This window comes from Pithys albifrons, chromosome 3, assembly GCF_047495875.1.
Source record: "Pithys albifrons albifrons isolate INPA30051 chromosome 3, PitAlb_v1, whole genome shotgun sequence".
Classification (NCBI taxonomy): Eukaryota; Metazoa; Chordata; class Aves; order Passeriformes; family Thamnophilidae; genus Pithys; species Pithys albifrons.
The window spans coordinates 30,775,608-30,802,286 of record NC_092460.1 but is presented as its reverse complement, the minus strand read 5'-3'; the positions used below and the strand labels follow the sequence as shown (position 1 = coordinate 30,802,286).

The 26,679-nt window shown below is 42.8% G+C and overlaps 1 protein-coding gene across 4 annotated transcripts in view; it reads right to left on the bottom strand.

Moving 5' to 3' along the window:
• The window catches only part of IQSEC3 (IQ motif and Sec7 domain ArfGEF 3), a 103,458-nt gene that overhangs the window by 54,356 nt on the left and 22,423 nt on the right, over positions 1-26,679 (bottom strand). For all 4 annotated transcript variants that reach the window (XM_071551214.1, XM_071551217.1, XM_071551216.1 and 1 more), the window contains exon 2: positions 5,330-5,410. In XM_071551214.1, the coding sequence (XP_071407315.1) occupies positions 5,330-5,410 (81 nt within the window). The remainder of the gene's footprint in view (positions 1-5,329; positions 5,411-26,679) is intronic.

The window sequence follows — 26,679 nt, the reverse complement described above, 5'->3', positions numbered from 1 at the left end:
TAAATGAAATCAGATTTGGGGTTTTAACCATGTGCTGCTTAGGGGGTATCATACATCTATGCAGTTCAGAGAGCTGGGGAGAGGGGTGTTTGAAGGTTTGATTTGAAAGAACTGTCCAAAATCTGTCCATCTACTTACCAGCCTCCCAGATATAAAAACAGAAAACAAGCACAAAGGACATCTTCCAGCAAGAACATATATTTTCATTTCAGTACTTTGGTAAGTCACAATTGGGGCAAGAAGGAATTTCACCAGAACTGCAAGGAAGACTGGCTTGGAGATGTAGCCTATTGTTCATGGGTCTCCTTACAACTAACTGGTGCTGTGATGCCAAGAATCAACCAATCTGTTATGGTAACTAAATCCAGCAGGGCCTTAGAAATTGTTCTCAACTACATTGAGTTACAATTTCACTGGTCTGTTATCATAAGGTAAGCACTTTGCCAGCTGCATTTAATCACATTTTAACTCTGACCTAAGCAGCAGTCTCCCTACTTGAAAGTGTGGAAATATCATGTGAAAATATGAACAGAGCCTGCCCAGATGTTTCAGACTCTAGCCCTTCTGCTCAGTATGCCTCCAAGCCCTTCTAGAAGACTGCTCCCTCTTCCTGGGAGGAGTCTGCTTCCTTTGCCTTAAAAGCAGGATTTTCATCTGCATTTCTTCCACTTAGGAAGGACTTTCTCCTACAAATGCAGTGGAACATCCTCCCTTCCCAAAAAGCTGTCTGGGATCTGATCCTGCTCTTTACACAAATGTACCCAGATCCCATCCAGTCTCTCTTGTGACATGATGTTTCAGCAGTGCTATCCCCATGTCCATTGCCAAAGTAGACCTGCCCTGGCACTTAAAAGTTTTGTGTAGAACTTTTCCCATTGCTGGAAAAGAGGAGATTTTCTGCTGATTTCCTATTCAGCACCACAGGCGAGCCAAAGGCAGGCTTCAAAAAGTCTGTGAAAGGCAACTGAATGAATATACTGTTCCCTCCAATTGTGACTCCATCATTTCCCCTCATTACTCTAATAGAAACAAATCTTTCTCATCTCAGCCCTATTACCTCACACAAAGGAAAATGGTATGTAATCCTGTTAGAGCTGGGCTGCTGCTGGACACATTTTAAGGTCATTGTTCTGGGATGCCAGTCTCCACTGTGTGAGACTGGGAGAAGTGGGAAATGCAATTACGAAGCTATTCAAATCCCCAGAATGAAACCCCACTGTTAACAGGCAGAAGCCAGCAAGGAAAAGAGCAACTGCTTTATGAAATTACAGAGTTTGGCTAAATCAGTCTGATCAGCACCTCTCTAAAGGAGCAGGGTTAGCTCCTACTGCCATCCATGGAGTTTCTTCCTGTCACTTAAACTGATCCTTGGCATCTCCAGTGGAAACCCAATCTGCAAGAAGGCTTATGGTCACAAAGCCAGTGGTGTAAAAGTTCAATGGAGACAATGGTCATCCATATATACAGGATTTATACTGCACTTTGAAATGGGAAAGCCCTTAGAGTTCAGCAACAGGACTCTGCCTTCTGCTGCCATCACCTCATCCTGTATTTTGGCTCTGAGCTTCTTGGCAGAGTCTGGGATCAAATCTGTCTCTTAATGTTCATGGCCCACAGCACCAGTCTTGCTAATTGCTGGTGCAACCCAGCTAAGCAGCCAGGTGGGAAATTTGCATTGCTCAACTCATGGAGCTGTAACTTCCCCACAAGGAATTTCACATGCTGCAGGAGAGAAGGGGGCTGGCTCTGCTTGTGGCAGTCAGTGAAGCAAAGAAGAACAATATGAGTGGGAATAATCCCAACTGCCTCACTGACTTGGCTTCTGTTGACTGGTTAGACACTGACATGTTCCTAATGATTCCCATCCATGCGAAGCGAAGGCATTTTTAGCTAGAGAGGTAGCAAAGAAAAAGCCAGAAATCCTGCAGACAAACATTAGGGAAGACCATACAAGAACAACAATGACTATCACAAACAACACACAGAGACAAACTTTCATCCCAGATTGTTCCTGGCAGCCAACCTCCTACTGTTATTTCCTTCTCCCTTTGCCCCTCACTTGAGCTGTATTGCTGCTCTTGCTGGTCTTTCCTGCAGACAGGCAGACACTCATTACATCTTTGATGTCCCTTTTTATCTTAACCTCGCCTGTTGTGCCACCCTCCTGCTGGCCATGTTCCCTCAGTCTCCCAATGGATTTCTGTCCCACAAAATGAGTCTGGGTTCCTGCTGACAGCAGGACCATTCTTGCAGGTCCCAGAAGGAAGGGATGTAGGCTGAGGTACAGTTCCTGGTAGAGGAGGAGAAAGCAGCCGATCACTGCTGGAGTCTCCAAGTCCCTTGAAGAGACGAGAGTCACTTCCCTGTTTATGCTCTTTATTAGTCCCTATTCTCTTTAATCGGCTTAGACTGATGAGCCGAGGCAGCGGTAGGGATCAGCCGGGCTGTTTAATTAAAGGATTGCAGCTCAGCCTTGCAGTTTGGGGGTTTGTGTAAATGAGCTGCAAGTACATTATTTAATCTGCTGTGCAGAGAGGAGTTGGGGCATTAATGAAGCAAACTCTAATTAAAACTAGATGGCTGATGGTTATTAGTGGCAACAGTTCTGACAGGATTTATCTCATTTAGGGAAACGATCATGGAAGAGGAAAGAAAGAATAAACCCAAGCTGGTTTATCAAAATTCACCACAGCACCACTTGTGACTGGCTGTCCATTCAGTGGGACTCAAGAGCTGCACAGGGAGCCCCTGTGTACCAGGCTCTCCCATCAGGAGACCTGATGAGCTTATTTAGGGAAATGCTTGGCTCACCTAGGAACTGATTGCCTATTCAGGCTGCCTGACCTGCACATTTCAGTCTTGATTGACTTTTGTTCTGCCTTGGTTCAATGGGGAGCCTGTTCATGATTTGTCCAGGGTGACAGGCTCTGTAAATGATCGGATGAGCTTCTCCTAGCAGCATACCGAGCCATTGCAGAGTACCATATGGACATCAGCTCCACAGCGACCCTGAGTTTTTTGCTCTCTGCCATTCTTTTGCCTTCCTCATTGAACTTTATATGTAACTTCAGACATGAAGGAAGGCCATGGCTGACTGCAGGACCTGGCAGAGACTAGGAGACGTTTTCTGGACAGCATAAAGCTGATCAGTGAGTTTAACAGTGCTGCATGTGCCATGCTTTTCTTTTGGCACAGTGTGGGAAATAGCGATGATCTTCTCACCTGAGACAGTCACATGGAAAGATCACACATAAAAGCTGCTCTGTTACAAAGACCAAAAAATTCTCTGTGCCTGTTTCTCACCTTCCAATAGCCATGGTGGCTTCAACCATCTTTATCTCTGCACAGAAGATATTGTCACACACTGACAGATTTAGGACTGCTATTGGGGGTCTGGAGGCCTTAGAAACAGAGAGGATGCAAGAAAGTCCTGACAAAAAAGTCCTAGGAAAACATAAGGCTTGCACAGCAGGACAAGCTACAAAAGGCATAAAATGGACAGGCATAGATCAGTATGAGAACCCTTTAACTGGAAGCCCAGATGCAACATGCTGTTGGGTTCATTGTCCTTCATCCCCACCTTGGAATTTCCTGGCTCAGACTCATCTTTAGATGCAACTTGCCAGAGTTGTTATATTACTGAAACAAGTGATGTGCTTCTTCTTAAACTTACCTGTCAAATCTCAGCCAGTAGGGCAGGCAAACTCAGGCTCAAGGGATGGGCAGGGTCTTTGAGAGTCACCAGGACAAAAGGAAGGCCTGACAAAGATCTTGATAAAAACAACCCTAGAACTAAAGACTGTAAGAATGTCAGCCATGTGGAATAATTAAATACTAGAATCTAAAGGAACTGATCAGAAGTGAGATGGAAGCTGGGACAAGAGGGGCAAGGTCAAGGATGAGGGTAAGAGGATAGAACAGTATGGCAAAATTTAGCCTTGGATCTGACAAAATAGAGCACTTAACCAAAACTCACTCACTCTAGAAATGTAAGGGAGAGGGGGCTGTCCCTACCACAGAAATCTCTGTGGTTTCCTCCTCTTCTGTCTCTTCCTCTTCCTTGCCAGCATCTCCCCATGTGCTATGGAGGTGCACAGGGCTGTCATGGAAACTTTACCAATGCTTGAGAGCCCTTAGCACAGACATCATGGGGGTTAAGCCTTCCAATTTCATATGCAAATGGAAAGGAGGGGTCCTGCTTCTTTACCCTGTCTCCCACTGTGGCTGAACCCTACTTTTGAACATACACATCCATCCACCCTCCCCTGTTCTCTTCACAGTTGTCCAGCAGTCAGTCACACTTTTTCTTGTAAGAAAATCAGAAACCAGAGTCTCCTCCAGTGAGCAGAACAAACAAGAGAAATATTATTTAGAAATTGCCTCACTACTGCAATTCAGCTGCCCAAATCTGCTCAGAGCTCTCCTTGGTAACTCAGTCTTCTTACACAGATGCCAAAGCTCAGATGCAAAAGTCTAGCAGTGTGGTGAGAGTAATCTTTAAAGAGAAAACTCTTTGCTGTTGACAGAATGGTGATGGAGGCCTGAGAAAAAGGAGATGGTCTGTAAGACGGAAGTGTGGGAAGCTGTGAGAAGAGGAGATGGCAAGAACAGAGGGCCAAGGCCAAGAACAGAAGCTGTATGGACTATGTGTGCCTGAAATACTTTTGAAGCTCCTTGGACCCCTTGCTCTTGGCACTGACATCTTTCTTTGATGGGGAGAGCTATGAGGATTGCTGGTGTCCCCACATCTGGCTGCACTGGGTACAAGTTGGTGATAGTTTATAATGCTTCTCTATAATTGTTCTCTGCTGGCAAGCTCAGGCCATTTTGACATATGTGAAACTGCTCCCCCTCACCCTGTCTCAGGGTGTGAGACAGAACCTTGAGTGTGTTTGGTGACTCTTGCTGTAGTTTAAAGGTTATGGATCTATATTGGGTGTGTGTCCAGGAACCTGATAGTGTGGGATAACTAATTTAAAGAAGAAGAGAGAAGCCCATGTATATTGGTGTCACAGTGATGCAGGAAGGTAAGAAAAGGTACAAGTGTGGGTTAATGGAAGTAGATGTTTGAAGAGAGGCTGAAAATACGTTTTTGGAGGTGCCTGAGGGTGTGTGAGTGGATTCCAGAGAGGGTTTGTGAGCAATTACACAACAGTATGAACAGTAATATCTGGGAGGGAAAAGAGAGGGATAGCAGTGCTGGGGACGTAAGGAAGGGTGGTGGAGGATTGGCATGTATAATATGTGAGGTTTTTCTGGGGCAAGAAGATTAGTGATGGATGATAAGAAAAGAGGGAAAATAAAGGTCTTGCTGGCAGCAATTTCCCACCTTGGTGAGGAGTCCGGAGATGAAGGCTTCTGCTCTGCATCAGCTGCTGGGCAACAGAACTGGTGTAAAACAGTTTCATTCCTGTAAGATAAAAACAAATGATTGTAGGTCAGTGTTCAGTTCACTCAGCAGAAAACTCAAGGGAGAATGCCTTTTCAGAACTGTTCAAGGGGACAGTGATCCCCAGTGACATTGAAAGAGTAATCTAATTATTATATGAATATTTTGTACTCCAAGGTGGTGGGGATCAGGGAGAAGGAGGCTGGTTGACAATTTTATTCCCATACCTTACCTGTCCTGCTGCTGATATCAAGCTGTAGAGAATGGGACAAAAGCACCCAAATAAAAAGTTTTCCTTCTATCAGTATCTGTCTCATGATCCCATACATCTCAGGAAAAACAGTTTTGCCTGTCGCTAACTTTTATTTCTTCTGTGACAGAAACACATCCTTAGATATGTTTCCTATACCCTAATGCAAAGTAATTGGTTTTTTCTTGACAGTGGCTAAATTACCTCTTCGGACATTTCACCTGAAACCTCCCTAGAGCAGAGAAATGGCCTTAACATCTTATCATTGGGCATTGCCAGGAATAGTAGTGGAAAACTGACAGGACAAACACAAGTCAGAGGGCTAAGATCATGACGAGAGGAAGAGACCATAGCAGAGAAAAGCAAAACCATTAAAAGTAACAAATTTGAGCAAAACAGGAAAACAGTAGACTAAAAATATGTTTATTAGATAAGAAAGACAAAAGAATTCCTACAAAGTAAGAAATCCTAGTGTCACAGAAATTTTTGACACTAGGTAGGTTTATTGGAAGAGACCAGTTATGGTATTTGGTAGCTCGAGCTTTGTGCCTCAAAGAGGGAGCCCAAACAAAGAGATGCCTGGGCAATTACACCCTTATGAACTGAACTCCCCATCTCTCATGTGACAGTCTGACCAACAGCATTATTAGGGGTCTTCTCGCCCTTCACTGGTTTGGTGTTTTGTTGTCAAGTGGTTGCCGTGTGCTCATCTTCACATCCTCCTTATGTCAGATTCAGTGAGGGTTTTGGTCAATTCTGTAGTCAATATAACATTTTTGCTACAGTTCATATACCATGATCTATGGGCTGTCCACTCCATCTATTAATTTTAAATTCATATTTAAGCTTCAGCTTTGTCCATTCTAGTTATTATTAATGTTTAGACTGTTAGCTTCAAATTTCCCTACAATCTCTCTTTGACTTACACAACACAGCCATGTGTTTCAGATAAAATTAAACCTGCAGCCCAACAATTCCAGCTACTTATGTCAAGCAACTACTTGACTACCTTCAATTAATATAAAATTATCAACACCTAGACCAAACTTCCAAAAGTGGTCACTAATCCTGAATGATTTGTTCTTGGGTCCCTTACCTGAAAGCATTTGTAAGCAACCTGGTTTTCATGGGTGTTGGGCACTTAGCCCAGCATTGGAACCCAGTAAGAGCTGCTTAGCACCTCCAAAAATGAGATCTTTTGAAGTGACCTTCAGGGAGGCCCTTGAGCTCATATCAACAGCCAATTTTGAACATGCTGACCTTCACCAATGAAAAGGAGTCACTAAAAAGAGTCACAGTGCTAAGGGGGGAAAGTATTAGCAGAATGGAAAAGAAAATTAAAAGAGGAGAAGAAAAGCAGGGGAGATAAAGCAGGTTGAGTCCTCAGGTGGCATAAAAGCACCCTGTCTCCAAGTCAGTGGAACACCACTTAGAGTCTGTGCTCGGTGCTACTGTGGAGACCCAGAGCTCAAATGCAGTCATCTCCTTTTCAAAATAGTTTTGCAGGTTTTAACCCAGACATAAGAAGTACAGCTGAGCCTCCTGGCTTGTCTTGGGGGTCTCAGATTCTCCCAAAGGCCCTGCCACACTTTCCATCTCTTTGAAATGTGAAGCTTATCATCATTTTCTATTTCAAAATCAAAAGACATGACAACAAGGATAGCCAAATTACAGAAAATGATACTTTTCCCAGCTAGCTTAATAAACAAACTGCTTAATTCTTCCACTTCCTTGGCTTCCAATGCATTCTCAAAAGGAATCTTTCCTTAGAAACAACAGGACTGCAGGAGCAGCACAGCAAGGGGAAGACAATAGCATTGGCTTTACTTTGCTGACCTCTAACCATGCCCTCAGTCTGTGTCTGTGACATACAACCTGCTGGAAAAGAGAGGACATATTTGTGTGACATATCAAATTCATCTCCTTGGTCTTCCACTTCTAAAACTACCCAGTTCACATCCCTTCCCTCCTGCCAGACTGGTTATTGTTAGTTCTTGCTATGTTACTTCTAATTTGACCTTCTCAGGTGTTATGCAGCTGTCTGACTGGTGTGTCCAAAAACCTACTTGTGTTGTCTTTTCACTGAAGCAAGTGGTGGGATCACATTTGAGCCCACATTCAAGCAGGTTCACAGAAGTATTCCACCTCCTACATCCTATCATGCTGCTTCCAGCTAGACTCTGTCAGGACTTTTCTGATGAAATTTTGGTTTTGCATAAAAACCTTGATTCATCAGATTCAAAGTATCTGGTGAAAACATCTGAGGTTTGAAAAAGATTCTTCAAATTGCAGGGGTTTACCTGGACTTCTGGCAAGCTGCTGGAGGGGTGTGCCTCCCCATCTCCCACCTCCAGGGCAGCTATGCCATACAAGTAGCCTCTTGGAGAGGGGCCACCAGGTTTTCCACCCTGTCCAGATCCTAAAGCAAAAAAGCTGGAAGATGGCTAGTCCATGCATTGTGGAGCACCTGTGCCAAGGCAGTCAACTCTGGAGAGCAGCCCTGGAGTCACAGACGTCATCAGCTACAGTGTGGCAATGAAAAAGGCTCTCAGCTGATTCAGCAACAGCTGGCATCCATTCTGAGGTGCATTCTTCATTTCAGAAGGATTACACATTGGCATTTCCTACTTTCATCTCTACAAGTTCTATCGGGAGAAAAAAGGGGCGTCTTTCCAGATAAAAGTAACAACATACTTTTAAAGCGTAGAATCATAGAATCATTTATGTTGAAAAAGACACTTAAGATCTTTGAGTGCAACCATTAATCCAACACTGCCAAGGCCACCACTAAACCATATCTCTAAGCACCACATCTACATGTCTTTCAACTACCTTCAGGGATGGTACCACTTCCCTGGACAGCCTCCTGACCACCATTTCAGTGAAGAAATTTTTTCTAATATCCAATCTCAGTTTCCCCTGGTGCAACTTGAGGCCATTTCTTCTTGTATTGTTGCTTATTACTTGGGAGAAGAGCCCACCATCCACCTGGCTACAACCTCCTTTCAGGTAGTTGTAGAGAGCAAGAAGGTGCCCCCTGAGGCTCCTTTTCTCCAGGCTAAACACTCTCAGCTCGCTCAGGTGTTCTGAATAAAACTTAAGCTCTAGACCCTTCACTGGCTACCAAACAGAATCATCTGAAAAACAGACACCCCACAGTTCAGCCATTTCCAATCTTTACATTTCCCTAATTTAACTATACTATTCTCTGCTTTTATTGAAATAGCAGATGCACCACTTCAATTCCTAATTACACATGAAGAAAGCAAACAAGAGGGAGGGAAAACATAGGGAAAAAGAGGAAGGAGCAAGGATAGAAAAAAAAAGAGAAATAGAAGCCTGTATATAGATGAAATGCCTTGCTAGTTAATTATCCTGATAGAAACACAAAGTAAAGTAAAAGAGAAACAGCAAAAGGAAGAGTGGTGCAAAGTTTCAGGACTTCAGGCTCAGATTCCTGTGGGCGTTTTAAGGAAAAAACATCTCACAGATCTTCTTCAGAGAGTCAGCACACTCTGAGCACTGCAGCTGCACACTCAGCTGTTGACTCTGGTTCTTATGACTTCTCATGTGTGCTTAACACCAACCTTGGGTATTTTCTGCCCAGACCAGAGTTGTCTTGAACCTCAAAGATCCCAAGATCTCTGGAGTAGTTGTGACCTTTACATACCACTACCAGAAGCTGATCATGGCCATAGGCAGAAATCTGCCTCCAGGACATTTGTTGGCCCCCCCTGAGAAGTCACCAGGGAGGTGGGGAGGAGCAGACACTGCCTGATGGAAGTAAATATGTGAGGTGTAAAAGAGTATTCCAAGACTGTGCTGAAAGTTCTTCCCGTGACTGGGTGCAGGAAAGGTTGTCTTATTTTTCCTATTAAATCTGAGTTCCCCAAATGCCCAAGAGCAGTTGGAGCTCTGGGCCTGTTTATATCCTTCTTTTATAACTTGCTTCTCCTTCTCTTTTGTGCTGCCCAGGGTTGCACTACAGGGACTGGGTTTCACTGTAGAGACTATGCTTGTTCATTTTCCTCTTTCTTTCCATCTCTTGATCCTTCATGTATCTGATATTTTGAATATCCATGACCTCGCTTTTGCAGCATAGCATCCAGACAGAAGCTGGGAGAGGGTTAACTTGCTATGGAAGAAGTGAACCTTCAAAAGGCTGTACTAATTGTTATCAGGACAAAGCAGCTCTCAACTGGGTGCAAAAGGCAAGTGTCCAGGGGACTGACTGCCCCTTCTAAGCCTCAAGTAAGTGCCCTAGGAAAGCAACTGTCTTCTTAATGCTGTGAAGTCTTCAGGTAAGATGTTCTTTTTGCTGCTGTAATTCAAGAGGGCCTGTCAGGGTTGTAATGGCTGGCGGTTGCCTGGATTTCACTCCCCTGTGGTGTTGCCAACATTTGCACGTTTAAAGTGAGTCTTGAGATATATAGTATCTGTCAGAAGTCAGTGTAAGACTTTTGATGGTGTTGGGTTTTTTTCCTTTCCATGCTTTCGTTTTATTTTGTTTTTAAACGAATCTTACTTCATAAGTCAGAAAGGCTACATAAAACTTGAATATGTGGCCCCTGAGGAGTTAAACACTAGAAAGCACAAGGCTTGGTTTCGCCTTTGGCAAACAGGGAGGAAGGCAATGTGACTTCAGTGGCAGTAGATTCAGACTCATTACTTTGGGGTGCTGATCTGTAATTTTATTTCTCTTAAAATGTTTCAGGTAGGTGGAAAGGGTCTACCAATTAAAAGAGTAGGTCCAGGGTTTGCTTGCTTTTTCGCCTATTGTTTTCTCTGTATCCTCTGCCTTGCCTTCCTCAGACTTGCAAACCCTCACAGATACTGGAATTAAACCAACACTGTCATAGACAGACCAGGCAGGTGATTGTGGAGATAATTTCTGCCCATCTGTCAGGATACTGCTGAACTGTTCTGTGTCCGATTTATTGCTTTAAAATAAACAAATTATTATCTCTTGGACTGCACTCTGATGAAAGCTTGGAAGGGAAAACCAGGAAGAAGAAAAAGTGTTCCAGATGAGTGGAGGTGATGAGTGGAGTCGGTCCAAAAGAGGAAGAGGCTAACAAGAGAGGAGGAGGCATGCTGAGGTACATGTTCCCAGTCTGTGGAGGAGCAGCAGAGGACAAGGGCAAGCACAGATGCAAAAGGAGGACTGGGAACAGCCTGAGCCTGTCAGTGCTTTGCTCCATCTAGCTGGGACGCACGCTCCGGAGGCAAGGATTTGACAGTCCAGACCTATCTTAAATGCAGAGAAGGCTTGGCCTAGTAGTTACCCATGCTGTCAATTGAAACATTAGTCCCCTCTCCCTGGAGAGAAAACAGCTGAGTGAATTTTATTCAGTTGTCTTCAACATTGCTCCTGACAAGAGGTATCCTCCAGCCAGCTGCCTGCAGCCTTAACAGGGGTATCTGTGAATTAACTGTCCAGCTACAGCAATTCCTGTTCTGTGATGAACCTTAGAGAGGCTTGTGCCAAACCTTCTGGCTAGCACAAGCTGTCTAGTCAGCTCAGGGGTTATCTCTACCTTTCTGGCTTCTTGGAAAGTTGGACTGTGCTACAAAGGGGCCCCCTGACTCATGCTGGTCTTTACAGCCATGGACCGCAGGGAGCTAAGCTTCTTTTCTCTTAAAAACAGATGTTGTAGAGGGAACAAAAGTTAAGCTGCAAAAGTGAAAAGTCTCTGTAACTACCTAACTTGCACATCATGGGGCAAAAGGAGAGGAAACTTTTCCAAAATTGCTTCAGTGCTGTACCTTTCCTTTGAACAAGTGCCTGAGGCTTTACGTTCAGTCAGTGTTGCCCACCCGAAGCATCAGTGCCTGCTAGTTTAGCACTGATGATAGCTGTCTTGAAATAGAGATGCCTGTCTGCTGAGACCTATATTTAGGTAAACAACTCGAACCTCTTTTTCTTCTCCTGTACCCCCACAAAAGCAAACCTCCAAGCCAGACAGCACATGGAAAACGGTGGTGCTCCCTGCTCTCCAGCAGTCAGTTTTAATTAACCCAATACCCTGTGTGGCCTATTCCTAAAGATAAAGAGCAGCTCTGTGTTTTTCTGCATAAATGAATTTAGACTACAAGAAATGCCAAAACAAGACAGAATGAAAATTGCTCTCATTAAGGGTACACAGCACGTGCTTCCCCCTGCCATGCTGTGACACCCCTGCATCCCACCGTGAGTGCCACCTGGTCAGCTGTGTGGGATTGCTGCCATGGTCCCAAACTGCACATCACTGGCTTCCCCAGCTGCCAGTGCTTACCAACCCCTGTAGTCTGGTCCTGGAGCCCTACTGGCCTGCATGTGCAGTACCCTCACCCTCAGCCCAAGCACACAACAAGTCCTTAGAAATCTGACAACACTGAAAGGTGATCCCTCAAGCAATGTTCTATCAGTAAATAAACAGTCCAATGCACACAGCATTTCTGCTTTCTCTTTAAAACTCCACTTTTTGAAGAAAAGCTAGAGGTTTTGAACAGAAGTCATTGTTTGTAGTCCTGGATATCTCAGCTTTCCTGGAGTCTTCTGCCACTTGTCTCTATCTTGCCTTTTTTCAGATAGATGCCAAGAGAACAGATGGAGTCACAGAAAATTATGGCCTAGTAGGGGAAGATTAAAGGCAGAAGGAGTCAAAGGAGAACTGAATTCATCTCCCATTAAGTTTTACTGGCTGCTATCTTTTCCAAGAAGAGTACTGAAGAACCACAAACAGCATCTATTCAGCAATGCTGAGTTTATGAAAGGCCAGTTGCACAGCCTCCTGACTCTCCAAAAATTAGTGTTCCCTCTACCTCCTAAAGGAGCTGTGACACAACCTAGATAAGGTCAGCTGCAGACCTTAGTCTTTCTATCATCACCCTTCCATGATAGATCTATTTTTCACTCTATTCATCCAACTAAGAGTAGAAGTGAGATCTCAAAGAGGCAGTGTTTCCAAAAGTGTACCTTCTAGCAGCTGATTCTACCCTGGTTCTTCACTCCTCAGTCCAAAATACCCCCACTAAAACTTTACAGCTGCCTTAATTGCTCATCTCAGTTGCAGGTCATTAGACTGGCAGTTGAATATGGGCAGAGTTTATATTGTAAGGAAGCCATACATGATTAAAAATAAATTCAAACCTATTTCTGTAATTTAAGTTCTTTAACTCCTTGTAAGTCTGATGGTCTCTTCATTGTTATGGGATACTGTTGGCAGCAAGAATTTGACAAGATTAAGAGAGGAACTGAACACTTTATCCTGTGAGAATACTTAATGCCATATCTTCCTGAACAGTTGGTTTCTCCAGCTGTATTACATATAAACATCAGACATTGTTCCTGTACATCTTCACTCTTACCTTGAAAAAATTCTTTGGGGAAAACCCAGTGTATGGGACTCAAACTTATCAGCATTAGAAAGTGGCTTTGATGGGTCTCCTACAGCTGTCTACTGTGACTGCTTTTAACTTTGCCCTCTTGAACATACCTCTAAAAAACAGCAATACAAACCAGATTCAAAGTGTGACTGACTGAGAAATTCTGTGTTAAGGGGCAAAGGGCTTATTAGCCAAGATACTGAAGTGTAGGAGTGCAACAAGATTGAAACTGTCATCTCATTTTATATTCCCAGTAACTACTACAATCCCGACCTGAGTCTCCCTGGGACGCATCTTGGGAATGAGTTGATTTGGTAAACTTCTCCAAATCTTCTCTTTTTACTTCTGCGTTCAGTCAAAAAATGTACCAGTATTAATCCTCAAAGAGGAGAATGAGACCAACAGAGTCTGGAGTCAGATTTGCCTGGTAGAGTGCTGAGATAAAACTACAACAAATGAAGCAGAGGGAAGAATTGAGCAAAAGATGATAGGAAGTTGATTTTGAATTTTTGTGTGTTGACCTTGCAAGCTCTTACCTACCAACACTTTTAGGCTACTTTGGTTTTATTCCCCTTTCCCTAATTTCTTAGCTTCTACCTCTTCCTATACTCCACATCTGTTGATTTTATGGCTCTGGATTTACTTTGCTCTCCAAGTCATCACTGCCTCGACTTCCTCATGAGAAACATGTTCTTAGGTGCCAGTGGCTCTGCACTCCTTTAGCCATCTGCAAGGTCAGTATCACATTTGTAAAGGGCTTCCCTAGGCCACTAGAATCTTTGTAAACCACTTTTTATCTGTTTCACCCACTTGCCATTGACTCTCTGGTCTGTTGCCTACAGGGCCAGATGTCCATAACTTATCTATGTGCAGAGTGCCCATTACATCATCAAGATCAAGAATTTTCATAACTTATTTCAGAACAGTGCCATCTATCTCCGCTTGTAACCCTTCACAAGCTTAGATATCTAATAAATTGTATGAAAAAAATGAAGAAGTGTCCAGATGATGTCTAGATGCCAGCACTTAGCTCCTACCTAACAAAAGCAAATTGCTGAAGAAACCTTGTGGCAGTGGCAACATGATGGATGAAAGTACAACATACACAGACATGCCCAGCCTTGTCAGGATGCATGGTAAATCTTCTTCCAGTCCACTGGAGCCCTATCATTACATGGGTCTTTCTTTAGCATTCACAAAGCTGTTCTTCCTTCTTCCCTCCACCTCCCAAAGTCATGCTAGCAGGGATGAAGAGGGGAGAACTTGCCAGGAGCATCTATTCTCTCTGCCAAAAATGAAAAATCAAATACATTTTTGTCTGGAACCTGGCTTGCCTTGAACATCTCATGAGTGTTGGAGAGAATGTCTTCTTCACAGATGTTTCTCTATAAATTTGATTATCGAAAGATCAGTGCTCATCCTCTAAAACCCACTGAGCACTTGCTTAATCATCATCTTGTTTCTTGGTACAAATTCCTTTCAAGTCATACATCCTTTGCATAGCATTACTATAAATTTCTATATTTAGTGCTAGGAGATGGGATGAAGATGGGATTCCCACAGACAGAACATTTACATTTTTTCACTAGAATATGTTGATTTTAGAGACCCTATAAAATATCTTAAAACAAGTTGCCCTTGCTAGTATAAAATACCATATGCATACACTACTGTTTGGAAAGTGAAGACCCAGTGTGACACTCTGACGCAAATGTGTGTCTTTGAGCTACTGTGGGTTCTTCAGAACAGCTTGGAAGGATAAGCACAAGGCACCGTGCTGGGGAAATGGAATTTCCTGTGTTGGAGGAAGAAGATCTGAGCCAATGCTGCTGTGATCTGATCTTTTTTTGGTTAACTCATTGGGTGGCTATAACAGATATGTCAAATGTGCCATTCATTTATCACCATCTGCTTCTAGGGATGGAGATATTAATGCCATATCTTTCTGAACAGTTGGTTTCTCAGCTTACTTTAGTCCATATAAGTGGCAGGCATTTCTCCTGTACATCTTCACTCTCACCTTGAAGAAATTCTTGGGGGTAGTGTGGGCATGACTGGCAGATGAGTGAATGGATTCTGGAAACAAAATGTGGTGTTTTGCACCAATTTCAGTACGAAGAGCATGACTAGTAGAAAAATATGTACTAAAGAGGGTCTAAACATGTAGTGATAGACCATCCTTAATGTAAGGTGGCATTCTTGGGCTCAAGGTCAGAGCCAGCAATGTGTCTGGGAACTGGTGAAAATGAACCTCTTGTGTTCTGGCTCAGCAGGATCTGCTCCTCTGCCACGGACCTAGACACTGCTTTCTCTTGGTGACAGGCTACTTGGCAGAAAGATGTCACCTGTGGACTCACTGTATTCTGGGAAAATTGGTACTAACAAGTCCATTTTTTACCCAGAAACACCTGAAGGAAATCTCATCCATTTGTTAATGCTACCAGGAGTGGCCAGGCTGCCAGATTTTTCCTTTGTACTAGTAATGGGCAAGAGTGGAAGAAGGAATGGAATGCATCCAGGAATCAACTGAAGGGGGCGAGTCCATACTGGTTTCTGGGTCCAGTCTGACAGATTTCTCCTTGTGACAGCCAAAAACAAAGTCTGGGGGCAGTTTTTGGACTCCCTTCCAGCACTTCCCATGCTAAGTGGGGCACTGCTTTGTACAGTTTCATGGCTCTTGGTACTTCAGCTACAGTGGAATGAAATAACTTACTGAAGGTGAACTTACTCTCAGTTAGCTGTAGAGTAACTCTATAATAATCAGAGACAGTTTACATGACAGAAATTGTCCACAGGAGGAAAGCTGAGATCAAGTATCTACTGAACAAAGAAAGATATATCCTCAAATTAGTAAACATAATGTATTGCATACACATGCAGTGTCTTCCTAAAAGGCAGCGGTCTGAAAGGATTTGGAAACAGTACTCAACTCAGATGGAACAAAACATTCCAATGTGGGACATGTGGATGGCCTGGGAGAAGCTATCATTGCCAAAAGCTCTCTGTAGAGAGATACTTGCTCTGTTGGTGTCTCTCACAGAATTACTAGGGGATGAAATACTCTTTGGGTTTATGGGGGTGCTTCAGAAAGAAACTTCCTGGGTGGAAGGCAGTTTGTCATTAGCTGCTAGAGGAGCTGGGGTCTTGCCTCTCCTGAAATATCTTTGAATCACATGTCAATTGGGAGTCCATTTAAGTTGGACTTCTCTCTTCCAGAGGACCATCAGCTACACAGAGCATGGCTGTCTGCTAATTGGATTGGTGCTTAGTAAGAGGAAGGAGGCAAAGTGGCCATGATGCAAGGAGACACTGCGTGTTGTACTATGCAACAGTCCAGTGTGCACCATCAGCCTCGTTTAGATCCTCTGTAAGTGCTGGAAACAGCTGATGACTTACTGTGCTAGACAAGTCACAACACCATTAGCTTTGATGTGCTAACAGGCCAAGTACTGTCATTCAGGAAAAACATCTACTGTAGAAAAGAGCAATCTGATATCCTAAGTGTATGTGCACATCTAATCATGTGGAGGGGATCCTCTAGTGACACATACAACACTCGCTGGCAGTGAGCAGAGGTTTAATAAGTTGTAGCCAAAACTATACTTCAGATATCACAACTAGGAAGCTGCTATGTAAATCCAAAGCATGTGTGAGGGGGAGTTTGTGTAAGTTCCTGAAATAATTTCAGTTAAGTAATTACCATAAACAGAAGCTGTATCAATTAATTACTTAATGGAAAGATGGCATATTAATACAAAACTATTTTTCCAAGATAATGTGTGACCTTTCCGAGGCAGTATCCTCTCTTCCAACTATCTTCAATATTATCATTTCTTTTAAAGGTTATATACGTAATGGAATAATTACATGTCTGCAAATGCATGCTGATAGTGACCTTCTGTAGCTTTGAAACATCTTTCCATACCTCTTCGGTTTTGTACTATGCAAAGGCCCTTTTTTCTTTGTTCAAATAATAGATCTGTAACAACATAAAATGGAAATAGCTGGCAAAAGCTCACTTTTAATTACACTGATAAGCATTCTCCAAATTCCCTCCAGTACTTCATATAATAATTACAGTTTGTCAGCCTAATACTAATGAGGATGTGGTCCTCCTAAAGGGATCCAGAACTAGCACTCTTCCTGAATGCTCTCCTAGCACAGCAAACACCTTTTTTTCTTATTATCTATTTTGGGCCAGGAGGTATAAAAACTATAAAAAAGCAAAGGCTTGCGTTAGTAAAATTGGCAACCCCTTTTCTAGTTACTGGGACTGTGAAATATAAACAGAATTTAGGTCTCTTCCTCAGTCAGAATAAATTATTTTTACTGTTTGAATAAGTGTCAGAATTGGACTCAGTAAAAGGATTTTTGTTATGACCGAGGTATTAGATCTAGTTTTAATCACACTGACACTTCTTACTGGCTTCTCACCCATGTGACTCATGTTTAACCCCTTAGTACAGGAAGAAAGCCCTGGAATTTTCCAGAGGCAAAAATCAGTGTCCATCAGCACTGAAGAATGACACAAAGCTAAATGAAGGAGTGCTGTTCAGTAATTCAGAACCCCATAAACATGCAAATCAGCCATATACACAGAAATGGCTCAGCTCTAAGCTCATGCACCTCAGCAATCATGTGCTGCAGACCTGTCCCTGCATGGCAGTGCATGGCCAGATGTGCTGCCTGTTCCACTGCAGTCCCGGGCACTTGCAGGCAGCTCTGTACTCAACGCTGAATACCAGCACAGCACCACAGGGAATTCCACCAGCCACTAAAGACAAGATTAAAAGCTTGTTACTACCACATCAGGCTGATGCACTAAACTGTGGTTTTATGCTGCATACTCAGCAAAGATTACCAACATTGTGGGATAAGTCCTGCTGCCTTGTACTGAGCTGCTCTGGCTCTGCTGTTGGGGCTTGACTCAAAACTGTAACACAAGGAGTGCAATTGAATTCAGAGAGGGAGATCACGGCTTGTCTTGTAGAGGGGCTGCTTCAAGCCCTGGGTTTGGAGCCTTGGCTGTGGAAAACCACTTACTACCACATCTCCAGGTATCTGGGGCTGCTGCATCATGATACCCACAACTGAAAGTGCAGTGGTTTCCCAGCAGGGAAGGACCACAAGGAGAATTAGGAATGCAGGACTGGATGCAGGCTGCTTGGTGGCACACACAAAACTAACTTGTGCTGTTCCCTGATGCTTCAGAGCTGAGCTGCTTCTGCTGTGGGAAAGAGAGCAGAGCAAAAGTGCAGGACCAGTTGCAGAGCTGACTCTAATGCCTCAGGGGATAGATAGCAATAGTCACCACTGTTCCAGGGGAAATTTAATTTCCCTATTTCCCTTCCACACACATCCATGTGCTTCCACCAGGGCCTTGACATATGGAAAGCAGGCAGTGTTCAAGGCTGCTTGTGGACACAGCAGCTGGCTGACACCAAGAGCAGCTGAATTTGCATATCTAATTGCCTGGGAAGGAAAGTACCATTTGACACCAATGCAAAGGGAGAGGGCATGCAACTTGAATGCTCAGCACACGACGATCACAGATATTTGGCTTTCAGTTAAGAAGAGATTTCACAGTTTTTTGAAGCTTCATAAACTTCTGACCTTGCCAAAGTTGCAGAAGAACAGGTGGAATTAATGAGGTAGTCTAAGATTTGGAAAATCTATGGAAGTTGTTCCCTTTTCCCATTGTAACTGTTCAATAATTCCTGAGATTTATAACTAGTAGAATACACAATGTACTGTCAAGTCAATTTATCAAGAGAATGACAGTTTAGGTTAGTCTCAGTCCCAGGAGTTGGATTATTTTATACTCTCTCTCTGATGCAGCAGCACTGAGAAAAAAATCACCACAAAAATGGAGAAGCCATCACTTCTTAACCTGATGCCCTGTATACAGTAATTGCTAATCCATGCCCCCTATCAGAACTGAGATACAAATGTCAGCTAACACTCATACATACCTGGTCAAAAGAGCAGAGCTTCAGTCAGTGATGACTGTAGGGACCTATATACCTGCAACCATCTGTACAGCTCATCTGGAATTGAATCTGCTACTAATGCCTGTCTTTACTCCTGGATCTCTCCGTAGGGCATTATTCCAGCTAGTTTATGCTTTTGGGGGATTCTTAACTTGCTAAAGCAGCTGACTTACAAAACCAGTGCTGTTCTCTACTCAACAAAGTTTTGAGCTTGCCATCATGTGCTAGGGTCCTTTGTTTACTGCATTTGGAGAAAAAAAAATAAAAAAAAATATATATAATGTGTGGTTATGGAAACATAAACCCAAGAGATTTCCCTGTAGTACAGGAGCCTGATTTCTCCAGAGGTATTTCAGGAGAGTTTCACAAACGATTACTAGAAACCAGAGTGAGGAGCTGTGGGATTATGTTTCTGCTCCAGGAACAAGATGGCTGATGCAGACCCTCTGAACTCTGTGGTACTTATAGCTGGGCAATCTCCTCTAAGAACTGAGATTAAACAAATTTGCTTCAGTACCCTTGTGCCAACAGGGTTGTAGCATAAACTGACATCATGATGCTCAGCATAAGCTGGCAGTGCTATTTGTGCTTTCACACTTCAGCTGTGGAGATACATCAGGGATGGTTCCAGACCCCAGATGCTGGGACATGACAATATTTCCCGTCGTGGGAAGAGGTGACAGCAGTGGCAGGATCTGCATCTGTGGTTACTTTAGCACTACAAGGGGTTGAAATCTTGATTCTTGTGGTGAATACATTCTGCCTAGACTCTAGGTTAGCCTTGGAAGTTGTGTGGTGGGGGAAATTCCACTTTTGGCAGCAGCTGTTCTTTATAGAAAGTGTATAGTGCATGAAGAGATCCCAGAGCTGGAGAAAAGGTGTTGTGAAGAGAAAATGAAGCTTCTTACATGAAAAACAACCGTATAAAAATAATTTTTTAATAAAAAATAAACTTCTTGGCCACTTGGGCACACTGCTGGCTCATGTTCAGGTGGCTGTCAACCAGCACCCCTAGGTCCTTTTCCACTGGGCAGCTTTCCAGATGCTCTTCCACAAGCCTGTAGCCTTGCGAGGGATTGTTGTGACCCAGCTGCAGGACCCAGAACTTGCCCTTGTTGCACCTTGTACCATCAGCTTGGCTCATTGATCCAGCCTGTCCAGATGCCTCCGCAGAGCCTTCCTACTCTCCAGTAGATCAACACTCCTGCCCAGCTTGCTGTCATCAGGTTTTGCACCTTTGTGCAGAACAATTGCATTCTCCCACCCTTATATACATGTTGAAGACCACCATCTCTTTTTTTTTTTTCCAAGTGATTTACCAGAATAACTGTAATACATAAGACATTTCAGACTCTGTTTCTATATCCTCAGTTACCAGGCACTTTGATTCCTATATCTCTAGGAACAACCACTGCTTTAACAATTTTATTTTTATGTTCCATTTGTCTCTACACTACACAGTCCTAAGACAGTGAAGTTCATATTGTGAGCTTTGACCCAGCATGGACAAGTATCTTGGGATGTTCCAGCAGGATGTTATTTTGGAAACTGCACGGTCTTAGAATAGCAGTGTTTTTCCTTGCCAAAGCAGTGCTCTTGAAATAACTTAAGAGTCTGTCTTTCTCATTAGGTCTTATGATAACAGGACTTGGATTCTATTCCCACATTCACTTCCAGTCATCCATTCTTAGTTGGATGAAGACAGAATTTCCATCTTGTAAAACAGGTTGCATTACAGATTGGAGTCTCATGGTTAAGCTGCACTTGAATGGACCAGGCTTTTTTTAGCATTTATTGAGATTTCATAGTGATTTCTGCCATAGGACAGCTCAAGTCTCTTTACAAAACAGTGTTCCATTGTATAAAAGGCATCAACAGAAAAAAAAATAAGGGTTTTTTTGCCACTTCAGGCATGGGATGTAACTGTTGGCCATGACTCCACTGCATATTTCAGGTAACATTGTTAAGGTGCTGTCTGGAGCAATCAGCTTTCATTGTTTACACAGATGAAAATGCCTCACTGGTTTGTGTGTTTTCAAGACATAAAGCTATTTTAAAAATATTCAGTAGTCAACCTTGGGGTGAATTTTTGTTAGAGTGGAATTAAAATACTAAGGGGAGATTGAATTTTATGGAGAACAATCATCTAGAAAGTAATTTAAAGCAAAATACAACCCAACTCTAAATTTATTGGTATCAATGGCATTTCCATAGCCTATACATGGATGGATCTGGTTCAGAGTCTTGTAGCTCCTATATAAAAAGCAAGTTTAATGGGAATGTCAGCCCTTGATAAGCAGGATTCTGTTCTTATACAAGAGCTAGGCAAATGACATGAATTTTATGATTTGTTTTTCTTCACTCTGTAGCTGCGTGAATAAAGTGAAAATAAAATAATGATACATTCAGTGAACTTTGAGATATTTGTTACTCTAGAATCAGTTTGTGCAGCTCCATTGGAGAACTGCATACGTGCCATGGCAACGATTCTGTGCAATCCCCTTATCAACAGTTCTGAGACAGGATCAGAGACTCTAGCAAAGGTTAACCATATTAGAAGTTATTCCATAAATAAACAAAAGCAAAAATACATATGTGAGGAGATTCCACATAAGCAAAAAGAGTGGAAGGATTCCAGAAGATCAAAAGGTTTCCAATGATGCACAGGGAGACCTCTGCATAGAGTCCAAGGTACAGATTATAAGGGAGGAGTTTGGAGGCCTCTGTGGAATTCTTAACCTTTTCAGATGAAACATATAATAACTTCTATCAATATGCTAGCCAGAAAAGAGTAAATAAAGCTTGTAATGTCTTTGACCACCTACTTGCTTGTGTAGGCATCAATTCTACATCTAATCATCCTTTGTCCTTTAAGTTTTCTCAAGGCAGAACGAGTTTGATTGAAACAGAATGTACCCTGGCTGGCTACACACAACCCTTTAACATTACACTCCTGAATGCCAAACCCTCATCTTACTAAACTGTTAGCACTTCTGTACAGTGAGAAGGACGGAGAATAACCTAGAACTGTGATAAGGCATCACAAGAATATTGTTTCCAAACTTTTTAATGTTTCCCAGCACATACAAAAGACACAGCTGTCCAAGAGCAAGGGTTGAAATGGCATCTGATTATTATTCATCTGGGATCTCCTTCAACTCCCACTAAAACACTATTTCCACTGAGTTTGTATATAATCTGATTTCAAGGCCCTTGCAGGGAATCCTAGCCAATTCAGCTCTTAAGGGTTGTCCTGACTCAAATGCTAACTATCTGCATTCAAATGAAGGCTCTTCCTACTTATGAACAGATCTCTTCTTCTGTCTCTAGCATAAGAAATGTCATTTATTGCCATTTCAAGTGGGAGAATCAGTAAACAATATGGCTTCTCTCACAGCAGCCTTCCCTAGCAATGCCTGTTTGTCTTCCCTGTCTTCAATCTCTTTACATTTGGAACTAAACATTTTCAAATGGGAACATTGGACTGTGGGTGGCAGAATCAACAGCCTAATCTTAAGAGCTTCTAATGATTCCATCCTGAACACTTCTTGAACACAGGTTTAGAGGGAGATTATGGGTGCAAGGCATACAGTTCTGAAAAAGCCATGGCTCACATATAACCTACAATATATGATCCAGCACAAGCCACCAAAATACTGAAGTAACATTAAGTGAGGTGTGAACTGTCCCATTTAGTGTGTATAGAGTCTGTGTGTTGGTATTACAAGGTTCTGCATGACCTACTGTGTCCCACTAAGCTGATGCTGAGAGCAGGCACAGCTTGCATACTTCACTTTTAGGGAAAAAGAAGCAGTAGTTCTTAGCTGTCTCACTTTCTCACTGAGATCAGTGAACCTCTTGTGGTAGTAGGAACATTATTTAGAAATGTCTGGAAAGACCTTTGATCCTTGGGCTGAAGACACTTTGAAAGAGCAGTGGTGGTGGATGGAAGAACACTGCCCTGTGCTCCTGCAGTACATACCTTTGGGTGAGGGGTGATGATGATTTGTTGAGGCACTCAAAGGAAGCATGAACTACTATGGCCTGTGCTGTGCTTGTTTTCCGAGGTAAACAGGAAATCTCAGACCTTGGTAATGTCACCTCTGAACTTCTCAGCAGAGCTAAATTCCATTTGAAAGGAAAAGAGCAGCAGGAATGATCTCTATGTTTAGTTATCTCATGTCTTGTCTTACATCATCCTCTCATGAGTGTGCCAGAAGGCCAAAAGGAGACTCTGATTGTCATATAAATGACCTGCATAACAGGCTTTCCCAACTGTTGATATGGCATGTGGAAGACAGAGTGCACTGTGTTCCTCTTCTACCTAATTCTGAGTGACTGGTGAGGAGAACCTTTGTTCTAAATCTGTGGGACTTGAACCCATGCCTCTCATTCTTCCCAAATGAGCTCTGAATCCAAAGAACTTTCCTGCAAAAATGCTAAGCTGGATCTGAATTTCAGCCTCCAAATTAGTTTCTTAATATTCTCACTGGCAAATTATGCCATTACATTTGGAATGTCATACACATCTACAGATCAAAACATATTTAGATAACAAAAATTTTATCAGTCTTTGTCAGAGACTAGCAGAACACCCTCTCTGGTTTGGTTTTCTTTGAGGTTTCCCTCTTTGAGGCAAGTCTTGCCTCTTTTTAGAGTCCATCTTCTACCTGCTGAGATAGGAAGTTGTTTTGACACCCATATGACTTGCTTTGAGCTGCTGAAAGAATACAAATGTGGGTAAGAAATTTAAAACTGCCATTCTGAGAGCTCTCTCACCAAACAGTGTTTATAACTCAAACTGCTCCACCTAAACTGACTCAAAGAGAAAATGGAGTTATTAAGCATAATATGTGTTTCTCTCCTTCTGAGACTCTCAAGTTCCAAATCTCAGTGCTGGCTTTGGGACAGCATTAGGAATGTTCCAGTATGGCTGCCTACTCAGCCCTTTTGAAGCTGTGGCACCTTGTATTGTGTCTAAATTAAAATATATACTTTCATTAAAATAATACATTGAATTCAGCTTCAAAAGTTGTCTCAGAAACTGTCTCCACTTTGTGACAATGCACAGTCTCACTCACTTCTTTGCTCCACAAAGCGCTGTCAAACATGTCCAGTCATCCAGCACTCACTGCAGCAAAGCTGTTCTATCGTTCAAAGGCAGCATTCTCAAAGCCCTTCACAAACACCACAGGCAGACACCTCCTGCTACCCCCTGCAAGGGACATGAGTAACACTCAGTCACACAGAGTGAGGCTGAAGTCAAACGAGGCGGTACAATGTGCCCACTGTCACACAGTGAGCTTGTGTGTACCATGAAGCTCCTACCATTCTAACACCTCAGTCCTGGTTTCTAAGCAATGGCCCGAGCTTCCTCTCCATTCAGCAGCTCAAACTGCTGCAAAGGATTAAGTAGGCACTTAACACCATATTGAACAGGAGCCAAAAGAATTAATTTCACAGGAGAGAAGGAAACCAGCACAAAAAATTCAGCAAGTTGAGGGGTGAAGAGCTTGTGTATCGATTAAAAGACATAAACAATCCACACAACTGCTAAAGATTTGACAACCCTTGTTGTCATCAAATCCAGCCCTCTCAAACTCCTTCATCTGCCATGACCTCACCGAGCAAAAACCTTCTTTGCATGAGGGAGAAAATTTCTACAGAACAGAGTGCAAGTTGTTTCTGCCCAGTGGCTCACCTGGACAGGTGTTCTCCTAAAGGTCTCCCTAAAGTAAGTTCCTTTACTGGATAGCAGCCATAGGAAACAGAACTGGGCACCTCTCCTTCAGAAAAATGACATCTGAATCCTGATACTCTACCATATAACCCAAACTCTGGTCCCAGAAGAGTATGTCTGTCTCAGAAGCGTTATGCCGTGTCTGTCTGAATTAAGTATTACTCTTGCTCTGACAGGGCTGCAGATGCTGTGTAACCTGTCACTGGAATAGCAAATGAGCTCACATTAAAAGGCCTTGAACCTGAGCAGTGTAAACCTGCTCCTTACAGGCTGAGCAAACCAAGCCATTCATTACAAGTAGCAAAGGTGACACAAAGTGAACTGGAATGAAATGGTTCACATCCCTGATAATCCACAGGAACAGGAATGAAGCTGACCTGCAGTGCTCAGTTGTTACTCTTAAGCCAGATTTACACGTATTTTAACCAGTCTGCTCCTTTCCAGATGAGAACATAGAACCTCAATAAGACAGTGAGACTCTATAGTTACTCCACAGCACACTGAATAAGCAATACCTTTCTGCTGAAATCACCACTAGAGCTCATCGAAGTCTTGTAGCAGCATAAAAATGGGCACAGCAGCACAAAAATGGGCACAGCAGCACATGGCTAAACACCTGTTTCTATGCTGAAAATAGAGAAATGGAGACCCCAATGTCTTCTTATGGAGAAAGAACCTTTTCCCGATTGAGCTAAAAGAAGATCTCTCTGAGAATGTGTAGGTGTCATTAGGATTACTTCCTTCAATCTCCAGGTTTACTTAAACCAAACATTCTCCATCTCTCCTACTACACTGCAAAAAGCAGATGGCACATATGCTCAAAGAAAACTAAAGATAAATGGTATGTCTAGAACTTGGGTCTATTTCATGGGATCATTAAAAATATTCACTTTCCCAAAGCACACATTGATTTACTTGAGTCCTTACACCTTCCCTGTTTCCATTTAGGCAGAAAGTATATCAAGAGGTGGGAAGTGCAGCATAAGCAAGATACTTAACTTGGCTTGATATAATAAAATGATCAAACCGAAAAGTTGCAACATTCCCTAACAGGCAACACTAAATCTGTTTTACTAACTGATTGTCATTAATAGCTACTGCAAGCAAAGGGAAAAATAAAATGGAGAGCCAGCAAAATGGAAACCTCAGTCAGCCTACAGGAACAAGTACCAACAAACTTCCATATAAGCATTTGAGACATTCTCTCCTTATCAAGCAACACAGACCAACAAGATACAGCCATCACATGATGGGGTTTATCCTCTTCTGTAATTGATCCTAGAACATATTCCTTTATGTGGAACTTGAAGTATGAGGAAAGAACATGAAAGCAAAGGGCCATACCACGCACACACAATGGAAAGCAGCCTTTCCCCCTCTTCCATGTGGTTCTAGCACTGTGCCTTGCCTTTGGGTTTAGGTTTGAGGAGGGGTTAGCTTTTGCAGACTCCCACAGGTGGGAATTCTTCCACTGAGCCTGCCAGTAGGAAGGCCACCTTGCTATAACTGCGCTTGCTCATACGGTATGGCCAGGAATTTTCATTCCATTGCAATTTATGTCATCAGTCCTGAGCATCACATCCATGCTGTTTAAGCTCCCTCCTCCTGCAGACTAATCTTGCTGCTTGGCATCAATGAAGAGCTTTAAGAGTTGAGGAGTACTGGCACACTTGAATATTCAGCTAATCCTCTTTCAAAAGGCATTGTTGCTATTCTTGGAATAATGAGTAGGAAGTTTCCTTGCTCTGTTAATGGATCCAATTAGAGGCAAAATTACAGAGTTGTTTTCTGACAGCTTGCTCCAAAGATGCCATGACCCATATCACTTCTGGTTGAAGCAAAAGAAGTCAAAGCATTCAAGTTTTTGACTGAATGACAATTCATTAAACAACAACTTGGTCAAAAATTCTAGAGTCCAGACATTCTCCTGAAAAGAAGTGCT